The 23701-nt window shown below is 40.9% G+C and overlaps 1 protein-coding gene across 3 annotated transcripts in view; it reads right to left on the bottom strand.

Annotated features, from left to right (window-relative positions):
• Window positions 1-8045: 8045 nt before the first annotated feature.
• The window catches only part of XYLB (xylulokinase), a 42092-nt gene continuing 26436 nt past the window's right edge, over window positions 8046-23701 (bottom strand). The window contains exons 16-19 of one of the 3 annotated variants that reach the window (XM_011366108.2): window positions 16795-16853; window positions 15226-15313; window positions 12716-12810; window positions 8046-8449 (exon numbers count right to left, since the gene is read on the bottom strand). In XM_011366108.2, the coding sequence (XP_011364410.1) occupies window positions 8372-8449; window positions 12716-12810; window positions 15226-15313; window positions 16795-16853 (320 nt within the window). In that variant the 3' untranslated portion in view covers window positions 8046-8371. Of the gene's footprint in view, window positions 8450-12715; window positions 12811-13142; window positions 13548-15225; window positions 15314-16794; window positions 16854-23701 lie in introns of those variants that run through there. The other 2 variants (XM_023537975.1, XM_023537955.1) reach the window with 2 other exon arrangements.

Below are 23701 nucleotides of genomic sequence, written 5' to 3'. Positions count from 1 at the left end.
CCCCCCCCCCCCCCACACACACACAAAGGCACAGCTAGGGATCCCGGAGTTGAACCCATCCAAGTGAGGGAGGGCGCGGAGACCCGGCCCACAGAGCAACCCAGACGGAAAAGGAACTTTGGCTACTTGCTATCCCACCCTTACTCCAGTTGGTCCTCAGCACTCCCCAACCTCCTTCAATCTGCACCTTCAAAGCTGTTCTCAATTGCCGCCTGTCCCCGCAGTTGAAGATCTTGTCTAGCGAATGGTTTCGCCGCCCTCTTCACCCCAGTTTCCTCCTTGGGGGCTGTTGTTCATCTCAGATTCCACCCTTCTTGTCACACAACCAGAGCTTGAGAGTCATGATGGGACTCTCAGATAGAGGAAAAGCCTGTCACAGCTCGGGGACGAGGTGCAGGATCCTTGGATACAGAAATTGACCTCCCAATTTTCCTGACTTGCCACAGCCTGTGTTGGGGCAGGAGCGGGGCAAGAGCTGTCTAAGTTACTTCACTTCTCTAAGCCCATTTCCTTTCACAGAAGGAAACATAGAAAGTGAAAAGGTTAGACTCCTCCCATGCTTTGCATTGTTTGAATAGCAGAAAACTTATTCAAACAAAATCTTAAGTAAAAGTCCACCATGTAGGAAGCTGATTGAAGTACAAATGAGGCTCCATCACCTCCAGTTTCAGAAGCACCAGGAACACTTCAGGGACCACACTTTAGAGTCACTAACCAGAAGGAGTTCTGGGTTTCTAAAGATCCTTTCCAGTTCTGGAAAACCCTTCGTTGAAATGACAGCCCCTCCTTACCTTCACTCCTAAATAGACCTTTTAACACAGAATTGAATGCTACTGTTTGCTAAGCAAGAAGCAGTGTAGTGCGGGACACATGGCAATGTATAAGGTATTTGGTAATCCCACAGGAGTCTATATTGACAGACACACGATGGCAAAGAAATTTACTCCATATCCAGAATACAGTAAGTCCTCACTTAACATCGTCCACAGGTTCTTAGGAACTGAGACTGAAAGCGAAATGACGTATAATAAAACCAGAGGCTAATTGATATACACAAGAGTTAAGTTCCTATGATACATTTCTGGTCACACACATACACGCGCGCACACACAAAATCACCAAATCTTTTAAACAGAGACCGTAAAAACACTTCGAATATTAAACATTGAAATAATGTGAGCTATACATAAATTTAAGATAGACAAATATAAACAAATTAAGATAATTATTTTCCAACCCATTCAGGGTCATGGGTGGCCAGAGCCTATTCCAGCAGCTCTGGGCACAAGGAAGGAACCCACGCTGGGCAGGATGCCCTCCTATCGCAGGGGGACACACACACACACACACACACACTCAGACTGGGACAAGTTAGACATGCCAGTTCACCTAACTAACGTGCACGTATCTGAAATGTGGGAGGAAACTTGAGTACCTGGAGAAAACCCACGCAAACGTGGGGAAAACAGGCAAACTCCACATGGTGGTCCCTGCCAGGAATCGATTTTTTTTTCCTCATCAACATTCTAACAAAACCACATTGAACAAAACGATGTTATTCAAGGACCTGCCATAAATGTCTTTTCTAGGTAAATCACTGCCTCCTTCCTACTAGGAGCTGTCAGCTATAATACATGTGCCAACCATTAGATAGTTTGGCTAGTTTTTCTCTGCTACCCACCGAGTCAGGTATCACAATAAGGGCTCAAGGTGGTCCGAGTTGACAACACATCTGTGTCCCTGGGAACTCCAAATTTGTATATCCAACTGCTTTCTTGACATCTCTGTTTGGCAGCCTATCAGGCATCTCGAACTTTACCTAGCCAAAGCAGAATTCCTTATTTTCCCCATAAGTCTACTCCTCCCCCATTGTCCCTATATGAAGCAATGGCACAACCAACCAACCAACTGCTCTGATCAAAACTTCGAGTCATTCTTGAGTCCTCCCATATTCAGTCCATCAGCAGGTTGGCTTCAAAAACACATCCACCATCCAGCTACTTTTTCCCATTTACTCTATACGACCACCGCACTACATCTTGCATCTGGACCGCAGCAACAGCAGTGAACTGAAAAGGATCATAACTGGTCACCTGTTTCCATTCTTGCTTGGCTATAACACATCTTCTATACAGAAATGATCTTTTAAAAATGGAGCTCATATCACCTTACTCCCCTGCTTAAAACCTTCCCATAGCTTCCTGTTATAATAGCTAATAAAGCTCTGCATAATCGGCCCTTCTTCCTCTCCCATCTCGCTATTATCAGCCAAACACCCTGGCCTGCTTTCTGTCTTCAAACACATAAAGGTTGTTTCTGCCTTAGAGCCCCAGCAATCCCTATTGCCACTGTTGGGATACTCTTGTCTGCTGGGAAGATGGAAGTTATGAACTTATATAATTACAGAAGTGACATACCATCACCTTTGCCATATTCCATTTATTAGGAACAAGTAACAGGTCCTTGCTCACACTCGTGAGGAAATTACACCAGGGCATGAATACAGGGAGGCAGGGATACCTGCAGGCCCTAGTAGTTTGCCTGCCACGCTGAAAGTGGCATCCTAGACCACTGTGTTCCATGGTTCTCAGCTTACCCTCTGACATCGTTCATTTTGCATTGCCCTCTTTGAACACTCCTAAAGAGGGCATTGGAAAATTCGCCTTCTGAGCAACATTCTCAGCCTGCTTCCCATCCATAGAAAGTTGGGGGGCCAGAGTCTTTTTACATTCAGTCCTTTTTTATCTACATTGATGTCACTTTTTAGTATACCTCCCTATAAAGTTCTGTGTCTGATTTGAATCCACTCTATGCAGCAAAAGCCATACTCACAATTATTTTTCAGATCTCTCTCTCTCTCTAGATTAATCCCTGATACTTTACGCATATCAGGCTGCTGCTGTAGGACAAGAATCTCAATTCCTGGACATCGTTTTAATCAGCTGGAAGGGCCCATTAGATAGTGCCTTCTCACAGAGGTCTTAGCAAAGTACGTTTCGGCCCTTGATTTTTTTACTTAAAGCCATGTCTTAAATTTGATAATCTTTTATTGATTTAAAGAGATGAAGATGAGGTTATTTTTTGATTCTAGCACCTTTATAGTCTCTCTAAATTCTACTTGAAATCTGGCTAGTTCTTTCTGAGTAATCGCTGACATTTTCAACATTCTGCCTAGAAATTCCTTTTCTCAAGTCCAAATCTTCAGTAGGTACACTGTTTTCCAAGTTACCACAGGTACTCCGTTTCCTCGCATTTTTTCAGCCTTCAATAATTTTCTCACCATTTTTCCTGTCTCTACCCACAATCTAGTTTCAATGTCACATATATATATTTTTGTTTGTTTTGGCACCAATTTCTGTTATTTACTGCTGTATAATAAATCACTTGAAGTCTCCATGCTTTAAAGTAATAAATTTTTATTTAGTACATGAATTGGTAGGCTTGTGATTTAGGTCGGGCTTGGCTGGGCAGTTAATTACCCTATAGTTGATTCAAGATGGCTTTGGTAAGGCTAGCTTAGGCAAAAATAATTCATGAAAAGGGCAGAGAGCAAAGTGAGAGCAATCCCAATGGAATAAGGGCTTTTCAATCCCTTGTTTACATCATATTTGTGAATATCCCATTGGCCAAATTCCTATAACTGAGCCCAGAGTCAGAAAAGGAGAGCACAATATTCCATGGCGAAGTATGTGGATAAGAGGTAAGCAAAGTACTGGGGCATTTTTGCAACATAGCACAGGGATCGATATTATATTTGCTTCACAAAATAATCTGGAAGTGTTTCTTCTTTTCCAGTGTTCTGGGATACGTGAGGTAGTGTAGGGATTGACTGGTCTATGAAGGTTTGGTAGAACTCCCCTGTGAAAGAGCCAACCTTGCCTTTTTTTATAGGGTAGTTCTTTGATGATACTTTGTTTCCTTTATGAAAATTAGTCTGTTTAAACTTTCCCTCTGTACTGGAGTCTTTTTGGTATATTTCCATAGGTCATTACCATTTCACCTAGTTTTTCAAATTTATTTGCAGCTATACAAAATAATCCTTAAATGTGAGTCTTCATTACTTATGTCTTTCTTCTGTTCACTATTTTTTGCTTGAGTTGTATTTTAAGTAACTATTCTCGTATTTATCAGTGTCAACAGTATTTTAAACTATATTTCATCTACTATTGCTTTAAACTTTATCAATCATTTTCTAGAAGCTCTGAAATTTGGGTTTATATTTCCCATTTGCCCCAAGAGTATTTCCATACAAAGTCTTTTCCAGGCAAGACTTAAAAAAAATTTTAATTCTCACTTTATTGCATTGTGATTAAAGGTTGTATTATTTCTATTTTGCAGCTTTTAACATTATAATATTCTTTTTTGTGTCTAATTTCTTCCTGAATTCTACCTTGTCAGATGTTGATATTATAATCGGCTTTATATAATTTGTATTTGCCTGGTATACTGTTGCCTACCCTTTCACTTTTTAGCCTTTTGAATCATTTATTTTAAATGTGCCTCTTGGAAATAACAGACAATAAGATATTGGTTTGTGAGCCAATCTGAACTTTAATAGATGAGTCCTTCCATTTGCTAATTTGACTCGTTTGTCCTTATATTTGCTTTATGATGCTTCGTTTACCACATGTTTTTCACTGTGTGACTTATTGCCTTTATTATTGTCTGTTTGAGCATTGAGGGAGCTGTCTTATTTTTATCCTAATGATTATCTTTATACTATACTATGACCTTTATTCTTTGTCTTCCTTTTTCCTATTTAAGCCTCAACTATTTGGTCTGTCAACTTTAAGTGATATTGACTGGCATCTATTGCCTTTGTACTGTCCTCCCCCTCTCTCCATTCATTTAATTGTGTTGTTCTACCTTGTCAAAGCATATACTATTTGATGCTATTGTTCCACCCTTATCCTACTTTCATTTTGGTCTTAGATCTAAAATTAAAGATTTTAATGCTCGCCACAAGTCTTTTTGCTGAAGTTTCCCCAATCATCTCTTAGTTGAGTGAAGCTTATCTTTTAGGATAATCCTAAGGGGTTATTTCCTGAGCTCCTGCATGATTAAAATTTAACAAAAGAAAAAAGGGACAAAGAGCAAACAACCCTTGAAGATGAATTTTAAAGTAAAAAACAATTGTGAATATGAAAGAATACCACAGATGAGAAGTTCAGAAACTCAGAATAAAAATGAAAAAGTGACAGACATAGATGAAAAGTAAACTGACCAAACAGGAAAGAGTTTGAACATGCAAATACAGTAAAGCATACAGAAGAATGAAAAAAGCTAAGACCACATAAACAATATAAAGCGTATCCTTGATATGCTTAGTTCATATTTTTCGAGTTTCTTGAAAATGCTGCTCCATTGCTATTTGCTTTTTGAAAACTCTGATGCCAATCTGATTTTTCCTTTGCAAAAGACTAGGTCTTTTGGCCTAGAATTTTTTCCTCACCTTCAAAGTATTCGCAGTTGACTAGGATTCTTCTTAGTTGATCATTCTAGGACAATTTTCCATGTAACAAGATAGGCCCTTTCAACATATAGATTCAGGTCTTCTATTTTTACAGAAATTTCTCTTGGGGGTACAGTTTTAAATATTAATTGTCCCATTGTCTTATCTTTTGGCTTCAGGAGCTCCAATTTTACCCATGTTAGTCTTTCTTTGCCTGTCTTTTTACTTAATTCTTTCTGGCCCTTCTTAGCTCTTCCTTTATATTGTTTATGTGGTCTTAGCTTTTTTCATTCTTCTGTATGCTTTACTGTATTTGCATGTTCAAACTCTTTCCTGTTTGGTCAGTTTACTTTTCATCTATGTCTGTCACTTTTTCATTTTTATTCTGAGTTTCTGAACTTCTCATCTGTGGTATTCTTTCATATTCACAATTGTTTTTACTTTAGAATTCATCTTCAAGGGTTGTTTGCTCTTTGTCCCTTTTTTCTTTGGAGTATTTCATCAGCTTGAAAAGTTATGATTCTCCCTCTGTTTACTTCCTACATCTGTGTAGATGGTAAGTTCCTTTTTCCATTTATGTTGACACACTTGCAAAAAACAGGCAACTCTATGGGGCAGAGGTAAAATGTGGAATGAATTGAGTGGCTTTCTCTCTTTCTTGGTCTGAGACGGTGCTTTTCTGTTGGCCAATAACATAAAATTTCTTTAATAAGTAATGTCTAGGTGGTTATGGGTGGGAGAGAGGTTGTCCATTTTCTTCTGAGTCTTTGACCTGCTGTTGACAGACCATCATCTTCAGCTTCTTGCTTCCTTTTTTCCCTTCACCCACCAAGCCTGCAAAGGACACCTCTCTTTTAAGATGACTTCACCTCTTTGGTCTCACTCATTTCCTAAACTCCTTCCTTTTGACTTTGCACTAGCCACTGCTCTGATCCACCAGGTCTCAGACCTGTTTGCAGCAATTTCCACTCTGAGGAAGCCATAAGCAGTTTGATTTCACTGAAGTCCCAACTTAGGCAAGGGCCTGTGGCAGCAGAAAAATCTGGTGGATTTTGCAGGAGGCAGATCACAGAGGACTTTCTATAGAGGCTTTTGTGATAATTTGAGCAAGGAATAAAGGGGTCTAAAGTAAAACAGGAGGGACTGAGAGAAAGAAACTGCTTTAGGAATAACCAAAATCACTTGGTGACTGATTTGACATGGGAAAGAGGGAGGATATCTGAGTTTTGGGTTTGGGGTCCTGAATGAATGAATGGATGGATGAATGATGGTACCAATTCACTGAAACAGGAACTCTGGAGGGGGGTTGGAGAAGGCAAAGGGAAGATAAGTGGAGACTGAAGATAATGATGGTAGACTCCAAGGAGAGTTCTGGCTGGAAATGTAGATCTTGCTGCTACTGATATATAAGTAGTAACTGAAGCCCAAGAATAGATAAAATCGTTCAACAAGATAGGAAAGAATGGGAAGGAAAGACTGATGAAGACAGAGATTGGGGCCCAGAAATAATTAAGGAGTAGAAAGAGCAGAACTATCAGCGAAGAAGCAAGAATGAATGAGAGAAGAGGAAAGCACAGAAAAGTTGGAGACAATGGCTCTCAACAAGAAGACAAGGCTAAGAATAATTAATGTAACGGATGAGAACACACAAAATATGTTAAGTGTATCATATTGAGACTAAAAATAAAAATCTGGTTGCTGTTAGAGAATGCTCGAAAATCAACTCATTATTCTGAAAACTGGTGAATAAAGAGGAAAGAATCTATTTATTCTGCCTCTCCTATGTAAACAAGATTGTTGGATAACTAAACAGGGGATGTTTTTCATGTAGAAGAATCCCAGCTTATAAATAAAGAGGGATAACACAATTGTATCTCTGGTAAACTAATGGAGCTAGGCATGAACATCACAGAAAAGAGAGAAAACCAGACGTACGTGCCTCCTGACCAAAAAAGCACAACACGACACCATCTACGAAGCTGTCTTACATAAAAAGGAAAATAATCATATATGCATCTGATCATGCCTCTAGGTGAGTGGTTATCAATAAGGGGCAATTTTGCTCCCTCCCCTCAACCAGGGGATATGTGGCAATGCCCAGAGTCATTTCTGACTGTCACGACTTGGGGAGGGGGTGATACTGGCATCTAATGGGGCCCTACACAACAAAAAAGTATCTAGGCCAAAATGTCAATAGTGCTGAGGTTGAGAAACCCTGTATTAGATCCAAATACCAATTTATAGGAAATATAGAAGATACAGAACATGTTAAATGACACCTCAGGGATTGAATCAACAAAACCCAGAGTTTGGGAAATTGTCCTGGATAAATGACTCAATGTTTTTAGCAAGTGAAGTGAAAGGAGAGGGAGGCTGGGCGGGGGGGAGGCGGTTGGGCTGAGGAAGTCAGAGTTGGGGGAAAGGATGGACAGTGGGGTCCAGGTATGGGGTGGGGTGGCTGTGGGTTAGGGCTTGGGAAGGAGTGGCCAGAGTCAAGGCTGGAGAAGGGAATAGGCTGGGGACAGAGGAAGGGGGATGGCTTTGTCTCCCCCATTCTGCTGATGTAAGTCCCTGTATTAGCTTTACTTCTTCCTTTGAAAAGGAAAAAATCATAATTTTTATTGGATATCTAGATTCAGTATTAGCCTATCTTTTGGAATAAAGATAGGAAAAGAAAGATGCTTTCCTGCCCCGGGCACAAGGGCACAGGGACACAAGCAGCCCATTTATATTCAGAAAGATGTACTAAGGCAGGCTTCAAGATGGTCCCTGGCAGGACTGGAGCACAGCCGGAGTCAGGTGGCAGGCAGAGCCACTGTAAAAGGGAAGAGGATCCCCGCTGTCCAGGGCCACGTCCCCAGGTGAGATCAGCAGAGTCTGGGCAGGCAGGGTCAACAGGGGCTCCAGGGCCTGCAGAATTCACTCCAGAAGCCCCTGAGTTTGGGACACGATTCTTTGCTCAAGCTGGGCATACCTTGGGAGGAGGGCAGCATAGACCTGGAAGGGCGAAAAGAGCAGTTTAGAATGGAGAGGGGGAGGTGCCTCTTCCATCTCTTTGCAACTTGCAATTTAAAAATTGTTACATCCCATTTATCTACAATTTAATTTCTTTTTTTTTTTTTTGCTAGGCAAAAGAAGTGTCAACTCACATACACAAAAGAAATGCTAGTAGTTCTCAATCCGACCGATAAAGATTATTTAAAAATAAAAATTATGATAAGAAGCCAATTTTTGTTTTCAAATCTACAAAATTAAAAACTCTGGTGGAAAAAAAAAAAAAAACTCTGGTGGAGGTACCTGGAAATGGTTCTCATTGCACAGCCAGTGGAAGTTGGTGGTGTAACTCTTGTGAACATCAAATGGACTTTATTTACATCTGTATCAAGGAGCTTGAAATAGCCTTTGACCCAGTTATTCTACTTCTGCAAAACTCTTCTAAGGAACTAATCCAAAACGGAGGGTGCCAGGCCCACGAAGTATCTTCTTAGACACCACGAAACATTCAAACTCAAGACAACGAGGGGCCCCACCTTGTCTCCCAAGAGGATACACTGGAGGAACATACCTGTTGGCACAGTGGCTGCAGGCGCTCTTCAACAGGAGACCATACAGTGGGCCACAGAGCAGTTTGCACAGGTGTCCAGAAAAGGGTTTCTTAGCCTTCCTGCCTTCTCCCCTCTCTGCTCCCCCTGCCCCCAGGTTATAGCCCAGGTGCAAGGAGATGATATCCACACAGAACAGGTACAAGAACCACCCTGGCTTTGAAACCTCATGTCCCACAAGACTATCTCTTGTAACAACTCTATAGGCAAGAGACATGCCCATGAGAAGTCACTGCACTCAGGGAAGCTCTAAGTATGACTTCCCACAGGAATTTATGATCCCCTCACTGTCAGCTGCAGTTTCCCAATTAAAGGCCACGTTTACATAAGCGATGTTGCCTAGTAACGTTGTTGACATCCCGTTTTATTAAGTCTCACAAGAAACAGAGCTAGAAAGTTAACAGAATAGGAAAAGATTCTGTTAACCCTTTGTTTACACAGGGTTAATAATAATAATTGAAAAACTATAAGTAACAAAGAAAAAAAGAAAAAAACTAGAAGCAATTACTCTAAGACATGGAAAATGCTCAAGTAAATAATGGTTCACTAGACGGATAGAATAGTATGCGGTCATTAAAAATGTGTATGTCAAAAAAAGTGGACAATTTGATGACGGACAGAGGGGAGGGGGTTTGGGGGGCTGGAGAATGGGGCGAAGGGTTGAAGAAGTACAAATTAGTAGTTGATAGTTGGTCACAGGGCTGGGGAGCACGGCAGGGGGAATGCAGTTAGCATTAATACGTTGGCTAGGTGGAGGGCCAGGGGAGGGAGGGGGCCATTGGGGGGGATCGTTTCAGAACTATATAGATGTCTAACCAATGTACTGTATACTTGAAACTAATTTAAATAAATAAGTTTTAAAAAACATAATAATGTGTATGTGCATTTTAAAGAATGTAAATACTTAAGATGTAACATAGAATTTTAAAAGAGGTGGGCTACAAAACTATATATATAGTATGCTATATAATAAACCAAAACCAAAAATAACGAGGGGAAAAAGGACTACTAAGAAACACAACCCTACATTCTTACCCTTCATTCTTTTTTTAAAAAATCCTATTCCTTCTTATTTGGCTTAATTCGCTCCAAAGTCAAGTATTTTAGTAACTGATCATGCAACTGGGGCCTACTCTTGGTGTAGCTACAGCAGCTCTGTCTGTGAGCATAAAGGGGGCTCTGATTTCCTCTCCAAGGAGGAAACTGCAATATGCAGCTGAGCAGAGAGAAAACACTTTCAATGTTGAGTTTCCATTTGAGCACAGCACTGCTGTAGGTGCCGTGGAGAGAAAGGAGGATGCCACCCGGCTCTCGAAAAATTTACAATCCAGCTTTCAAATAGGTCACTTATGCCAACAATCAGAGACTTGCCACTGCTTGCAACCTGGTGCTGAGAACGATTCCGAGGTTACACTTGGGTTTAATGGTAGAGTGGTACGAGATATTAGTGACTGGCCATGGGCAAGCCAGGGACAGTGGCGGTACACACACTAAGTATTTGCTACCTGTAATGAAGCAGACACAGCTGTTTGTTTCCCTAAAGCTTTCCTGAACTACCTTCTTCCTTCCTGGCCTTCTTCCAGAGAAGATGAAAGAGCCAGATCCTGCCCCAGCCTTTCGTACAACCAAGGCTGACCATATTAAGTGGTAGTCTGTTGGGGGAACTGAAGGAAATAGACTGTGATGTTTCTCCCTGATAAGCAAGACATGAGTGAGGAGAGACTCCCTGCCCCATGCCATGCTTTGATTCCTGCCTATGAATACAGTTGTGGAGGGGGCATGATGTTTGGAGCAGCTACAGACATTCTGTGCCCATCTGGGGCCTGTCTAGAGCTGCACTATCCATTATGGTAGCCATAGGTGCCTTTAAGTACAGCATAACTAGTGTTCTAAGTACACACCAGATTTCAAAAGCTTCAGATGCCCAAAAAACTTAAAAAGTAAAATGTCACATTAGCAATTTTTCTTACTGATTACATGTTGAAATGACAATATTTTGGATATACTGGATTACATAAAATATGTTATTCAAAGTAGTCACTTATTTCTTTTTACTTTTTTAAAAAATGAAAGAAACTACTAGGAAATTTGAAATGAGATATGTGGCTCTCATGATGTTCCCACTGTCCGTGGCTGATCTGGAGAACTTCAGAGAGCATGACCTGGAGGCCTGACACTGTTGAACCAACAGTGGCGACTACCTTCAGAACTCCCATTATATAATAAAGCCATTATAGTCCAGGGTTCTTTTAAAACCTCACAACTGGGAAGTTAAAAGTAAGCAGAAGAGATGTCCCCACTTCACAGATGAAGAACCAAAGGTTCAGAGATGAAGAGTGCTGCTCAAGGTCACGTGAAGGTTAGATGGTGAGGGAGAGGCGAAGTAAGTTCAGAAACCAAAGGCCCTTTATCTCAATGCAGGATCTTTCTACTGCACTGAGCTGTCTCTTAAACATAAGGATACATGACAAAATAATAGAAACTCGGGCACACCTATGTGTGGGGGTTATCTAGTCACCTGGAAAGCATGAATTTCTGCTTCTAAGATATGCTGGGAACAATTCTCCATGGTGTTTCTACATGTTTTGTGACAGCTTTTGTTCCAAATTACCTTTTCAAGGGTGTTTGTATTAACAGCCTTAGAAGATAAGGCTGGGGGCAAGGGTTGGGCAGGTTTGCTTGCAGGTCCTTTATAAGGTTGGGAGTTTCTAAGCTCAGGGTCCCTCTGTTGTGATGCAGACATAGTGTGTACATAGTACCCACTTGGCCCCGCTCCACATCACCCATGGCATGTCAGAGCCAAGGAAATCTGAGGCAAGCATGAAGCTCACGCTGCCTCCCGGAACATGAAAGCACTGTCTGTGCCACCCCTGCTCCTGGGCTACCAAGAACCTTCTGCGGCAGGAATAGTGGTGTGGCGGATGCTGTGGCATGCCACCCAGATCGCCCTTTGAGAATGGAGAACTTATCCTCCCAGCCCTCAGCTGACAACCACTTTGGGAGCTGCCTCGGCTATAGAGAGCTTACTCCATCTTGGGGTGCCTTGCAGCCTGCATGCAACAACTAACTGACATGGGGCCCACATCCCAACTTGGTACAACTCTAAAGGGTCATCCCAGCTTCAGAATTTCCTATAGGACTGGCCGAGGGCTCCACTGAGACTACACTGCAGCTCACCTCCTCCCTCTGCCCAGCCCGGTGACCTCCTTTTCCCTCCCATAGACGTAGATCCAGCACCCCCTCATAAATCTCCTGCATCCTAATTGACATCTCCAAGTCCACTTTCCCAATCAGTAACAATTAGGGGCTGCCTTCACAGGGATTTCCTGGCCCGATGGACTGCACAGCTGTCTTGGACCCAGACTTCGGATTTGAGTGCTAGAAACCCAGCTTGCCTTGTGCTTAAGTGACCATCTTTCAGTGGCTTTTGTTACCCGGTGAAATGGAAAAGACCACCCTGAGACATACGGAGCAATGAAGACATGCCCAGCAAAACACCCAACCCCTGGGGCTGTAGAATCAGCAGTTTATCTGTGAATCTCAGTTGGCTTCTTTTCCCCTTTAGTTGAGCACGTCGACTTTAATAAAGGTGCCAAAGAAGAACTTACTTACCTTTTGGAAAAAATGCAAATGCTCTGACCAAATTCTGATGGTCTCTTACCTGAGAAGCTCCTGGGGTTGGAGTAGCAGCTAATCTGGGTTTGGGGGCTAACTTCACGACCTCTTGGAAGGGCACGCCTGTCCCGGCCGCAAGGCCTAGAAGGGAAATCTCATTTTATAGCAGTGCATGTCGCAAATGAGGACATTAACCGGAAATGGCGTTTCATCTCCGGGGTGATAAAATGTTCTGAAACTAGAGTATCGTAATGGTCACGCGACTCAGTGAATTTACTAAGAATCGCTAAATTGCATGCTTAAAATTGGGCGATTTTTATGTCATATGAATTATGCCTCAATAAAACCATTAAAAAAAGAGAGAGAAAAGAAAGAATTCAAGTTCAGGACTCTTAAACAGGGCCTAGTTTGTCTTGCTCACCGAAAGCGCCTGTCATGGACCTGGCGGCTGCCCGCTGACATCCGACAGAAAGAGAAGGTCCACCTGCCTCTCTTTTCTCACTTTGCTCCCTTTTCCCACCCCAGGCATCTTTCAATTCCTCCTGCCTCAGGGCCTTTTCACTGTCCTCTCACTGTTCTTCTCTTCCCTTTCCACATACCTTTTCTCTTCTCTTCAGATAAGCTGCAGCTAAGAACATCAGTGGTTAGGGATGCTCCCTAATCTTCCACCCCGTCTCCCACCACCAAACACCATCCGCTTTCCTCAGAGCACTTCTCACAATTTCTGGCCAAGGTCTGTTGAAGGTTCCAGCCTTGCTGAACCAGCTCTTCGAGGCCAGGGACTAGGTCTGGGTCTCCGCTAGAGCCCTGATGTCCAGCACAGAGCCAGCATACAGAAAGCGCCCAATAAATATTCACCAAGCAAATGAGTGGCAAGGCTGGAAAAGAGGGAAGGCTGCCATAGGTGGGCAAGAAATAGTGAGCAATTTCTAGGCGATTTAAGGAGTAGTATCAGATTGACAGGGAAATGCACCACCAAGAGTGAAGGGGGGCCCGCTGAAGAGATGAGACCGAGACTTCTAACCAAATGCTGGAATGTTCCAGCTCAGAGTTGTACGCATGAGAAAATGGGATGAGTGGTGGGGTGGCCAGCAGAAATTAATCAAGAGACTACGGTCCCTCTCCACTCATTCACAGACTGGCTGTGTGTGAGAGTCATCCCTGGACCCAGCTGGGGAGAACGGTGACTGATAGACCTCGGGCTGGAACCGGTGTGCTAGGACTTAGCTCAGGCTCTGGTTTGGGGGGACAGAGTAGGGCAGTACCCCAGATAACCTGTGGCAACTAAATAGGCACAGAAAAGGAAAAATGTGAAAGAAAAGCAGTGGAGCGTAGCAGTGAGAGCCTAAAGGGTCGTTCCGTTCTTGCTTCAGCAGAAGGAAGAGTGAGCAGCGGACCTCAGGCTTTTCATAGGCAACAATGAAGGCCGGAAGATTATGGAAGTGTCTTCAAAGTTCTGAGGAAAAGTATTTTGAACTTAAGAGTCCTCTGCCCAGCCAAGGTAACACTCTTCGGGAGGACAAAACAAAGCCCTTGCTGGACACATAAAGTCTCAGGAACTTATCGCCCACTGAATTCCCTCTTAAAAATGTATTTAGGTTGTATATTCCAACAAAACTAGCGCTGAACGAAGAAGGAGAAAGAAACTGAAAGGAGTTAAAAAAATTAAAAAGAAAGAAAACTCACAAGTGCAAGTAAAATCCAATATGAGGTAAAGCTTAATTAAAAACGTAACGATATGGAAATAAATTGCCACCCAATGATCTTGATATAGGAGATAACATTAGATGGGGTGAGGTGAATAGTGTATGAAAGAAGAATAAAAAAGAGGTTAATTATTAAGAGAAGGATATGGCCCATGATTGTCTCAATGTTGATAGAGAAATATGTTTAATAGATGTGTTAAAAAGTTAACCATTAACGTGTGAAGAATGAAACCTCTAGAGGAAAAAGGCAAAGCCCTTGGGGTGCATGAGTGGCCCGGAGGAGCAGCCTGAGCAAAATGACCAAATAGGAGGAAGAATGGCCCTGTGAGCACGTGCTGCTCCTGCCAGAACTTGCCTGGATGAGGGAGAAGCCGTCACTATTTGGAGTTTTAGCCAGGCCTCCTTCAGAGCAATGGGGCCTGCGGAGCTGTCCAGGGTCCTGAACTTCTGGGCTCTGCAGCATTCACCTTTGTCTCAACTTTCTGCTCTTTACTGAAAAGATGGCTCTGGACTTCATCCATCTCTCTTGCCCACCAGTTGTCCAGACCCAAGTCTGCATGCCTTCAGCATGCCCTATGTCCTTTCCCAATGTCCCTGTGCTGAGTCTGCCTCTGACCAGGCCTCATTCAATTAGGATCGTACCTCTTTCCCCACTTTAAGTAGAGAATAAAGGAACAGTGTATTTGGGGTGGTTCTTGTGTGCTGAGAGGGAGAAAAACGAAGCTACAGCCCTCAAGACTCCAGTGTCCCTGAAAACTGGTAACATCCTAATCTCCTCTTTCCATAATCCTCAGCCCAGCCAGTGCCCCAATCTCTTCCAGAGGCACCTGTCACCCATCCATCGACCTACCATGGAAAGCTTGGTAAGCAGAGCCCACGCAGGCTGAGTTGGCAGTGTCTATGACATACACCGGAGCACAAAACACATCCGCAAGCACCTGGGAAACAACAGAGGTTCACTGTGGGGAGTTGTTTGTCAGAGGACACATGGACATTTGGACAAGCATTTTCCAGGCTTTCTCTCATCATAACTCTTCCAATGCCTTTCATTCCACCTCTTCTGCCTTAAAGGATGTACACTTGGCCATGCTACCCTGGTGATAACAGGGTCAGGATGACCTGAGGGAAGACTCTAGTGGAGAGCCACAGCTTTCCAGGTTGTCCCTGTACTGTTTAACCATTTCATCAAAGACAAGGAGGAAGATGCAAGAAGTATGCTTAGCAAAGAGTCAAGGTGGAGACTGCTGGGTATCAGATTAATATTAACAACCCTGAACAAACTCAACTAACAAAGGCATGTTTTACAGGGATAAAGATAAAACTTTCCATTTAGGTCCCAAAAATAAATTGCATAAATTTAGAGTGGAGGAAGTTTACTAAGAGGAGCTCATGTGACAAATACTTAGGGGAAAGGGGTTTTAGTTGACCAGAAATATTGTAGCAGATGCTGTTGATGCCCCATCCGGATCCCCTGATGGGACCAGTGTGCACCCCTTTCCAGATGCTCTGAGTTTTGGCTGCTAATGGCTCACAGTTGCCCCTCCTCAAAAGAATTGCTCTCAGTTGAACAGAGCTGCCTCTCACAAGGTTATTTTCACCTCTCCCCAGGGCAACAAGTTGGACCCCCTACCACAAGGTGGAACCAAGCTTGTGGAACATTTCATGTTCCAGATCTCCCCATGGGATGAAGCTGAAACCGACTGCAGCCAAAACCACATCCTTGCTTGTCCTTCTCCCACTGCCCTGCTGCATCCTTCACTCCCTTTCTCCCTGAAAAACTCTCTCAACAAATCCTTTATATTTTTAAAAATTTCAGACTCTGCTTCTAGAGAATCTTACCTAAGACCGGTATTTTATAAGTCAAGAGTTGATGCAGTTATTCAAACAGCTAAGGCAGTCTACATCCAAAAATACTCAGTGTCCCAATAAGACCCCGACAGCCCCAAGATGTAATAGTCTGATTGTTAGACATTTGCAGGTTGAGTCCACTTTTGGTCATATATTTCTAACATAATGAAGGACCAGAAAGACAGTGACAAAGCATTACAAGAGAAATGGCTGGGGAAATCAGAGGTCATTAAATTGAAAGGGAGAAACTTTTAGGAAGACAAGAACAGTGGCATTTGATGTCAGAAGGTTTGCCATGTGGGACAGGCACTTTCTGTGTGACTCCAGAGGCCCATGCTGGTATCAGAGAGTGGAGTTATAAGGGCAGTGGATTTCATCTGTGTATAAGACAAAACCTGCTCACAATGTGAACTGTTAAACAACAGAGTTGGCTTCCTGGTAGAGGACAAGCTGTAAGCTCCCCATCCCTGCAGTACTGGGAAAAAAGGCAGTCCATATTGTCAAGTGTCTGACTCTGAGAAGTAACAGGTATAGAAGAGGTCCCAGTGCAGGGCCTGCTACCAGCACTTACCTGTAAGATGTCTCTGTTGTGAGATGCCCCTCCAGTGGCCAAAATCTTTGTCTTAGGCACTGCAAGGAAAAAGAAAAAAACAAATGGCTGTGACAATTCCCTCAAGGCAGAAAAGGCTGTTTTCCAGAGTTCTTCAGCCACAAAGGGCTTATGTTGGGCCCATGCCTCTTACTTATCACATAGGACTGGGAGAGAGATCCAAAGTGACTCTGTCTCTGCAGTCTTGTCACATATAATTTGCTTGTGAGGCTGCTGTTCCACCCACATCTTACTGTCTTGGTTTTAAATCATTAAAAGACAAAATCTCTCTACAATCCAGGAATAGAAGGGAACTTACTTAATTTGATAAAAGCCATATATCCAAGATTTACAACAAACATCATTTTTAACAGAAACATTTAGAACCATTCTCTTTAAGACTAGCCAGATGACCCCGCCTCCTAATATTCATACTGTCATGTAGTCCCCTCTCACATTCAGTAGGGCCGACTCATGTGACCAATAGGATATTGTGTAAATGATGGAGTGTGAATTCCAAGACTAGGTTATAAAAGACATTGAGGCTTTCGCCTTGCTCTGTTGTTGATCACCCTGCCTTGGATCACTCTCTTTGTGGGCAGCTAACTGCCATGTCTTGAAGACATTCAAGCTATGGAGAAGCCTACATGGAGAGGCTCTGAGGCCTCCTACAAACAGCCATGTGAACTGGTCACCTCTGAAGCAGATCCTACAGCTTTAGTTAAGCCTTCAGATGACTGCAGCCCCAGATGACATACTGACCTCAACTTCAGCAGAGATCTCAGTCAAAACCACCAAGCAATGCTAATCCTGAATTCTTGACCTACAGAGACTGTGTAAGACAATAAATGTGCACTGTTGTTTTAAGACTACATTTTGAAGTAATTTGTTACAGAGCAATAGATAACTAATACTAGGAACAAAACAAAGATTCACACCACCCAATACACTGTTACATAGTATTAGTTACACTAGTCAGTGCTGTAAGACAAGAAAAATAAACAAAATGTATAAGGATTTAAAGAAAGATAAAACTATCATAATTTACAGTCAATAAGCCATTTAGAAAAAATAAAAATAGGCAAACTAATAGAAGTTTAACAAGGTTGTCAGATACAAAATCAACTTACAAGAATCAATGGCATTCCTAGCAAAATTCAACTAGCAAATGTGATAGAAAATAAATTACCATTCACAATGGCAACCAGAAATGTAATGTAGCCAGGAAATACCTTAGCAAAGAATTCAAAGGTCTCCATGAAGAAAAAATTCAAACTGTTATTAAAGTACAAAAAAGAATATCTAAATAAATTTAAAAATTAAATATCCCAGGCTCTTAGATGGGTTTGAATTAACATTATAAAAGTATCAATCTTTTTCAAATTAATTCACAAATACAATGCAATCTAAAGAAAAATTCAAACTGGGTTATTTTTAAAGGATATGAACCAAATATATTACAAAATATTTATGAAAAAATAAAGACCCATAAATAGCCAAGACAATATCTAATATTGCTATATTAGATATTAAGACATTGTTATAACTGGATCATGTGCCCCTAGAATTCATATGTTGAAGTCCTAACTTGTGGTGCCTGAGAATGAGACTGTATTTGGAGATAGAGACAGACCTCTTTGAACAGGTAATTAACTTGAAATGAGGTCACTAGGGTGGGATCTAATCCAATATAGTTGGTGTTCCTGTAAGAAGAATAAATTAGGACACACAGAGGGAAGATGGTGAGTAAACAGAGATAATTTCTGTTGTTTAATCCACTCACTCTGTGGTACTTTGTTATGCAGCCCAGCTACCAAAACAGACTACACTACAAAGCTGTAATTATACAGTTTGCTCCAAGAACAGAACAATAAACCAATGGAATGGAAAAGGTGTATAGAGAGAGACCCGGGTATATACAGGAACCTGATAAATAATAAACAGGGGAAATAGAGCTGGATAATCATGTGGAAAAAATTAAACTGGATCCCAGTTTACACCATTCACAAAGGTGGATTCCAGATGGATCAAAGTCCTAAATGAAGAAGTTACACTAAGAATAGAAAATGCAGAAATATTCCTGTGACACTGGAACAGGGGACAACCTCTTAAACAAGATCTCAAAAGCATAAAAGCTAAGATGAAAAAATTAGTGGATTTAATCGAAAAAAAATTTTGTTCACTTGTTTATACTATAAGTAAGGACAAAAGAGGATGCTTGTCATACAGAAAACTGACAAGGATCTAATATTTGAAGTATAAATAAACTCTTGAAAATCAATAAGAAAAAGAGAGGAAATCCAATATGAGGAAATGGGAAAGGATATAAATAGCTAATTCACAGGGGGAAAAAAACAAAGCTACAAAGAGCTATTCAAACTCATTATTAATGAAAGAAACACAAATTAAACCAACATTGAGAGACCCCCTAGTTTAAACCCATCAAACTAGCAAAAGACTCCAAGGTGCTTAATGATGAGTGCTGGTGAAGATGTAGGCACCCTCATGCATTGCTGCTGAGAGGAAATCAGTGACTCTGAACTGCAAGACTCTCAGCCTCTTCTGTCCACCCTCTAACGTTGAGCAGCAGCAGCAGCACTTGACCTCAAGCCAAAGAACTGTCCTCCAGCAAAAGCAAGTTTCTACCAGGGGAAGATGCCTGGAGGGACTGGGAGAGAAGAGGAACTTGAAGTAATACTGAAATAATTGCCATGGCAGACATGGAAAGAGATAGACACGGAGGGCAGTTCCACCCATCAGAGAAATAAGCTGGATTCATCTTCCAACCAGGATAAAACTCTGCCAGTTCTGGCATTTGGAGAGACTTTATAGGGAGGACTGCAGCTTAAAAGCTTATACAGTGCTCACAGGCCTCAAGTTAAATCTCCTGCTGTCACCCCATCTATGTCATCTCTCCAGGCAGCCCCCTGATGGGGCAGATGCAGGGAGGGTCATAAGGAGAAGGGACCTTGCACCTGAAAAGGAAACATAGGTTTGCTGTCTACACTAAAAGACCCAGTTATTCATTCAGTACTATGAACCAACAGTCAATGTAGTTGAGAAAAACCAACAGCATGAAAAAGAAGGATCAATGAGAACTAACAGAATAGCTGAGAAGAAAAAGAATTCAGGGCAAATTTGAAAACAAAAGAGCAAATTTGAAAAATTCTAATATTTATCCTCACATGTACTAAAGGGTAAATAATCCATAAAACAACAATTATGAAAAAGAATGAACCAGGACACATAAAAAAAGAGCTCTAGACATTAAAATATAATGTATGATTATATTAAAAAAAAAACTAAACAGAAAGGCTAAATAGTAGAATAAACATGGCAAAATCTGATTTAATAACCTGAAAGATACAATCTAGGAAATTCTCTACAACTTAAAGTGACAAACAAAGAGACAGAATACATTTAGAAGACATAGAAATCATTCTCTATCTATTTATTCATTCTACAAAGCTCTAAGGAGCGCCCAACTAATCCTGGATGTAGTTTAAGCACTGATAATAGGTGGTTTACCAAGAGGGATGAGATTCCCGCTCTCAGACAAGTTCTAGTTCGGGAGTGACAGACAGTAAACAAATAGATAAATTAACAAAATAGATGGTGATAATGACAAGTTCTGTGATGAAATAAAGCAAAGAGAAATCAGGAGGACAGGGCCAACATTTGGTTCAACACAGTTCCTCCACCTCGGTACCACTGACATTTCAGGCTGGGTAATTCTTTGTTGTAAAGGGTGGCCCTGTACATTGTAGGATGTTTTAACAGCAACCCTGGCCTCTACCCATGAGATGCCAGTAGCACTCCCCACTTAAGACAACCAAAACTGTCTCCAGATATCATCAAGCATCCTCTTGGGGGCAAAACTGACCCTGTTGAAAACCACTGATCTAATATGAATTCTAGTAAAGAGAACAGAGAAAGTGGAGAAGAAATAATCAAAGAAATAATATAATAAATAATATAATATTATATTTATTTATAAATAAAAATATTTATTATTTGTAATAAGTAAATAATAAAAGAATACAATAAAAGAAAGTCAGGTATATTCAGATGAATGAGGCCAATGAGTGTTCAGCACAATGAATGAATAAGGCCTATATCTAGACATTGAGAAATTTCAGAAGTCTAAGGAGAAAGAGCAGATTCCAGAAGATTCTTTAGAGAAAAAAATATCATTCAGACAGGCATCAAGCTTCTCACGTGGCAACACTAAAAGTCAGAAAACAATGTATAACATCATTTTCAAAGTTCTGAAATAATATGATGTTTGAACTCAGAAGTCGACATATTGTAAAAGTAGCATTTAAGGGCGAAGGCAAAATAAAAATACTTTCATATGGGTGGTACCACACAAAGAGTGAACCTTAATGTAAACTATGGACTTCAGTTAATAATAATGTATCAATTTTGATTTTTTAATTGTAATAAATGTACCATACTAAAAAGAAGGTATATATAATAGGGGAAACTCTGTAGGAGTAATATAAAGTTATAGGAGTGAGTTATATATGGGGTGGTAATATGAGAACGCTATACTATCTGTTTGATTTTTTTTTTTATAAATCTAAAACTGTTCTTAAAAAGTCTACTGATTAAAAGAAATGTTAAAAGTTAAAAAAAAAAATTACTTTCATACAATCTGAGACCATTCCCGCACATGACAGAATTAGTCAAGGATGCCCTGAAACAAAGATAACAGGCAGATCCAAAAAATAGTAAGATGTGTGACATAATAAATAGTAGCGATCGAATAAATCAGTCAAATGTATAATTTACGTAACTATTGATGTATAATGCACACAAATCAGTAACATTGTGAAGAAAGGAGAGACAAGAGGGAACGAGATATCTTTTTATCATGGGGAATATAATTACTGAATTGAATATAAATTCTAAACGTTGATCAAATACTATACATTTTAGTATCTATGTTAAAATTTCAAAGGGTAATTACCAGAAAGAGAAGAGAGCCTTTCGGCTCAGATGTCAACAATAGGAATGCCTGCAGAGGCCAGGAGGACGCTGTACTGATGTGGCCCCCGAGTGAGCAGACCCTACCTAAAGGTCTTTGTTTTAAAAAAGCAAACACAGTGCTAGCCAAACATGACAAGTTCTGGAAACAGAATCTGTACTCAGGTTGTCAGTTTATTACCAATACCTGATGAAATAAAGAAAAATCAGCCAAAAATATTTACAAGATTGTTCACAGCAGTACTGTCTAGAATACTGAACTAACTGGAAAGACCAAATGTGTATCACAGAAGAATGGATAAATAAATCATGGTATAAATCCTGTGATGGGATACTATACTGTAGTGAGAGTTAACTAATAGCTACACTAGTTCATGTGGATGAATTCATAAACATAACAGTGACAGAATCAAGTCACATAAGAACGTATACGGTAAAGTCCATATATCACGAAGTTCAGCCACAGGCAAACAAAATAATGTAATTTTACATAGCTAGCAAAATCATAAAGAACCTCAGGGAATGATAATACCAAAATCAGGACAGAAATTACTTTGGGGGTTGAGGGATGCAACTAAAGAGGACACACAGGACAGTTCTAAGGTTCTGGCAATGTTCTAGTTCTTAACCACGGTGCTCAATAAATAGGTATTTGATTTATTAGATTTTTACAATTAGGTTTTACGATTAGCTGTATGATTTGCATACTCTACTGCATACATGATAATTTTCACAACAAAAAGTAATAAACATCAGTCTAACAAAGGACATATAGTTCCATTTCTGGTCAAAAAGGAGATGATTAAGAAAAAACATCACTTGTGCTTTTACAATGAGAGAACGTTGACTATGCAAACAAACACATTTTTATCTAACGCTATCTAAAAGTTGTCGGTGCAAAGAAGTCTCAGTACATTTACTTCTAGGATGAGATGACCCCTTAAGTGCTGGCTCATCCCAGTACTATAAAGACAAGTGAACTAGTAAGTCTCCAGAGGCAGATAAACTCGGTCAGGATAGAGAGAAACCTGTCCAACATTTAGCAACTGTGTTTGGGCAGGTGTGGCAAAGTGGAATCTAGAAGTGCCCCAAAGGCAGACCTAGCCCTCCCCATACAATAAATTTCCCCCGTAGACTGTTACTGTGTAAGGGTGATGTGGGGCAGGTGGGAAAGCAGAGAGATCTCCGTAATCTCACATAGATTAGACCTGTGCATTTCTGCATTGCTCAACTCTTTTCCAATGAGAAGGCATTCGTTTATGACGTGATTATTTAAATAAATGTTTTAAGCCCCCGATGTCACCTCTCGGCCTGCCCCATCTTCATCCTCAGCCATTAAGAACACATTTGTTGATAGTGGTGATGGTTGAACAGCTCTGTAAGTATACTAAAAGCCACTGACTTGTACGCTTTAAGTAAATGAGTTGCATGGTAATGTAGATTGTATCTCAATAAAGTTGTTATTATTATTTTTTTTTTAAAAAAAGAAAGCTTCTGGACTGGGAAAAGGGAAGGAACGTCAGCTCCCTAAGGCAACAATCTAGGGTGTGGGAAGATGTTCTAGAATGAGTCCATGTTGGAAAATAAAAAACAGCCTCTATGTCTGATTACAGAGAAAGACAACTGGGCGTGAGGGCGAGCACCATGAAGATGGTTTTTGATGAACTTTACGGTTTGTATGTACAAAGGAAATAGGACTATATGGCTATATAAAAACAAGCTCATAAAGGAAAAACTCCAGATGGTACAATGGTTGGATAATGCGATGGGATTATAAGTAGTTTTCTTTATTTTTCGAAATTTGCTATGAGGTTATATTGCTTTTATAAATCAACCTAAAAAAAGAAAAAAGAAAGAAAGAAATACATAGACATGTAAGCTAAAAAGAGACCATGGCTTT

This window comes from Pteropus vampyrus, unplaced genomic scaffold (genome assembly GCF_000151845.1).
Source record: "Pteropus vampyrus isolate Shadow unplaced genomic scaffold, Pvam_2.0 Scaffold1, whole genome shotgun sequence".
In the NCBI taxonomy this organism is placed as follows: domain Eukaryota; kingdom Metazoa; phylum Chordata; class Mammalia; order Chiroptera; family Pteropodidae; genus Pteropus; species Pteropus vampyrus.
Note: the sequence above shows the minus strand (reverse complement) of the source record. Positions and strands in the feature narration are given on the sequence as shown.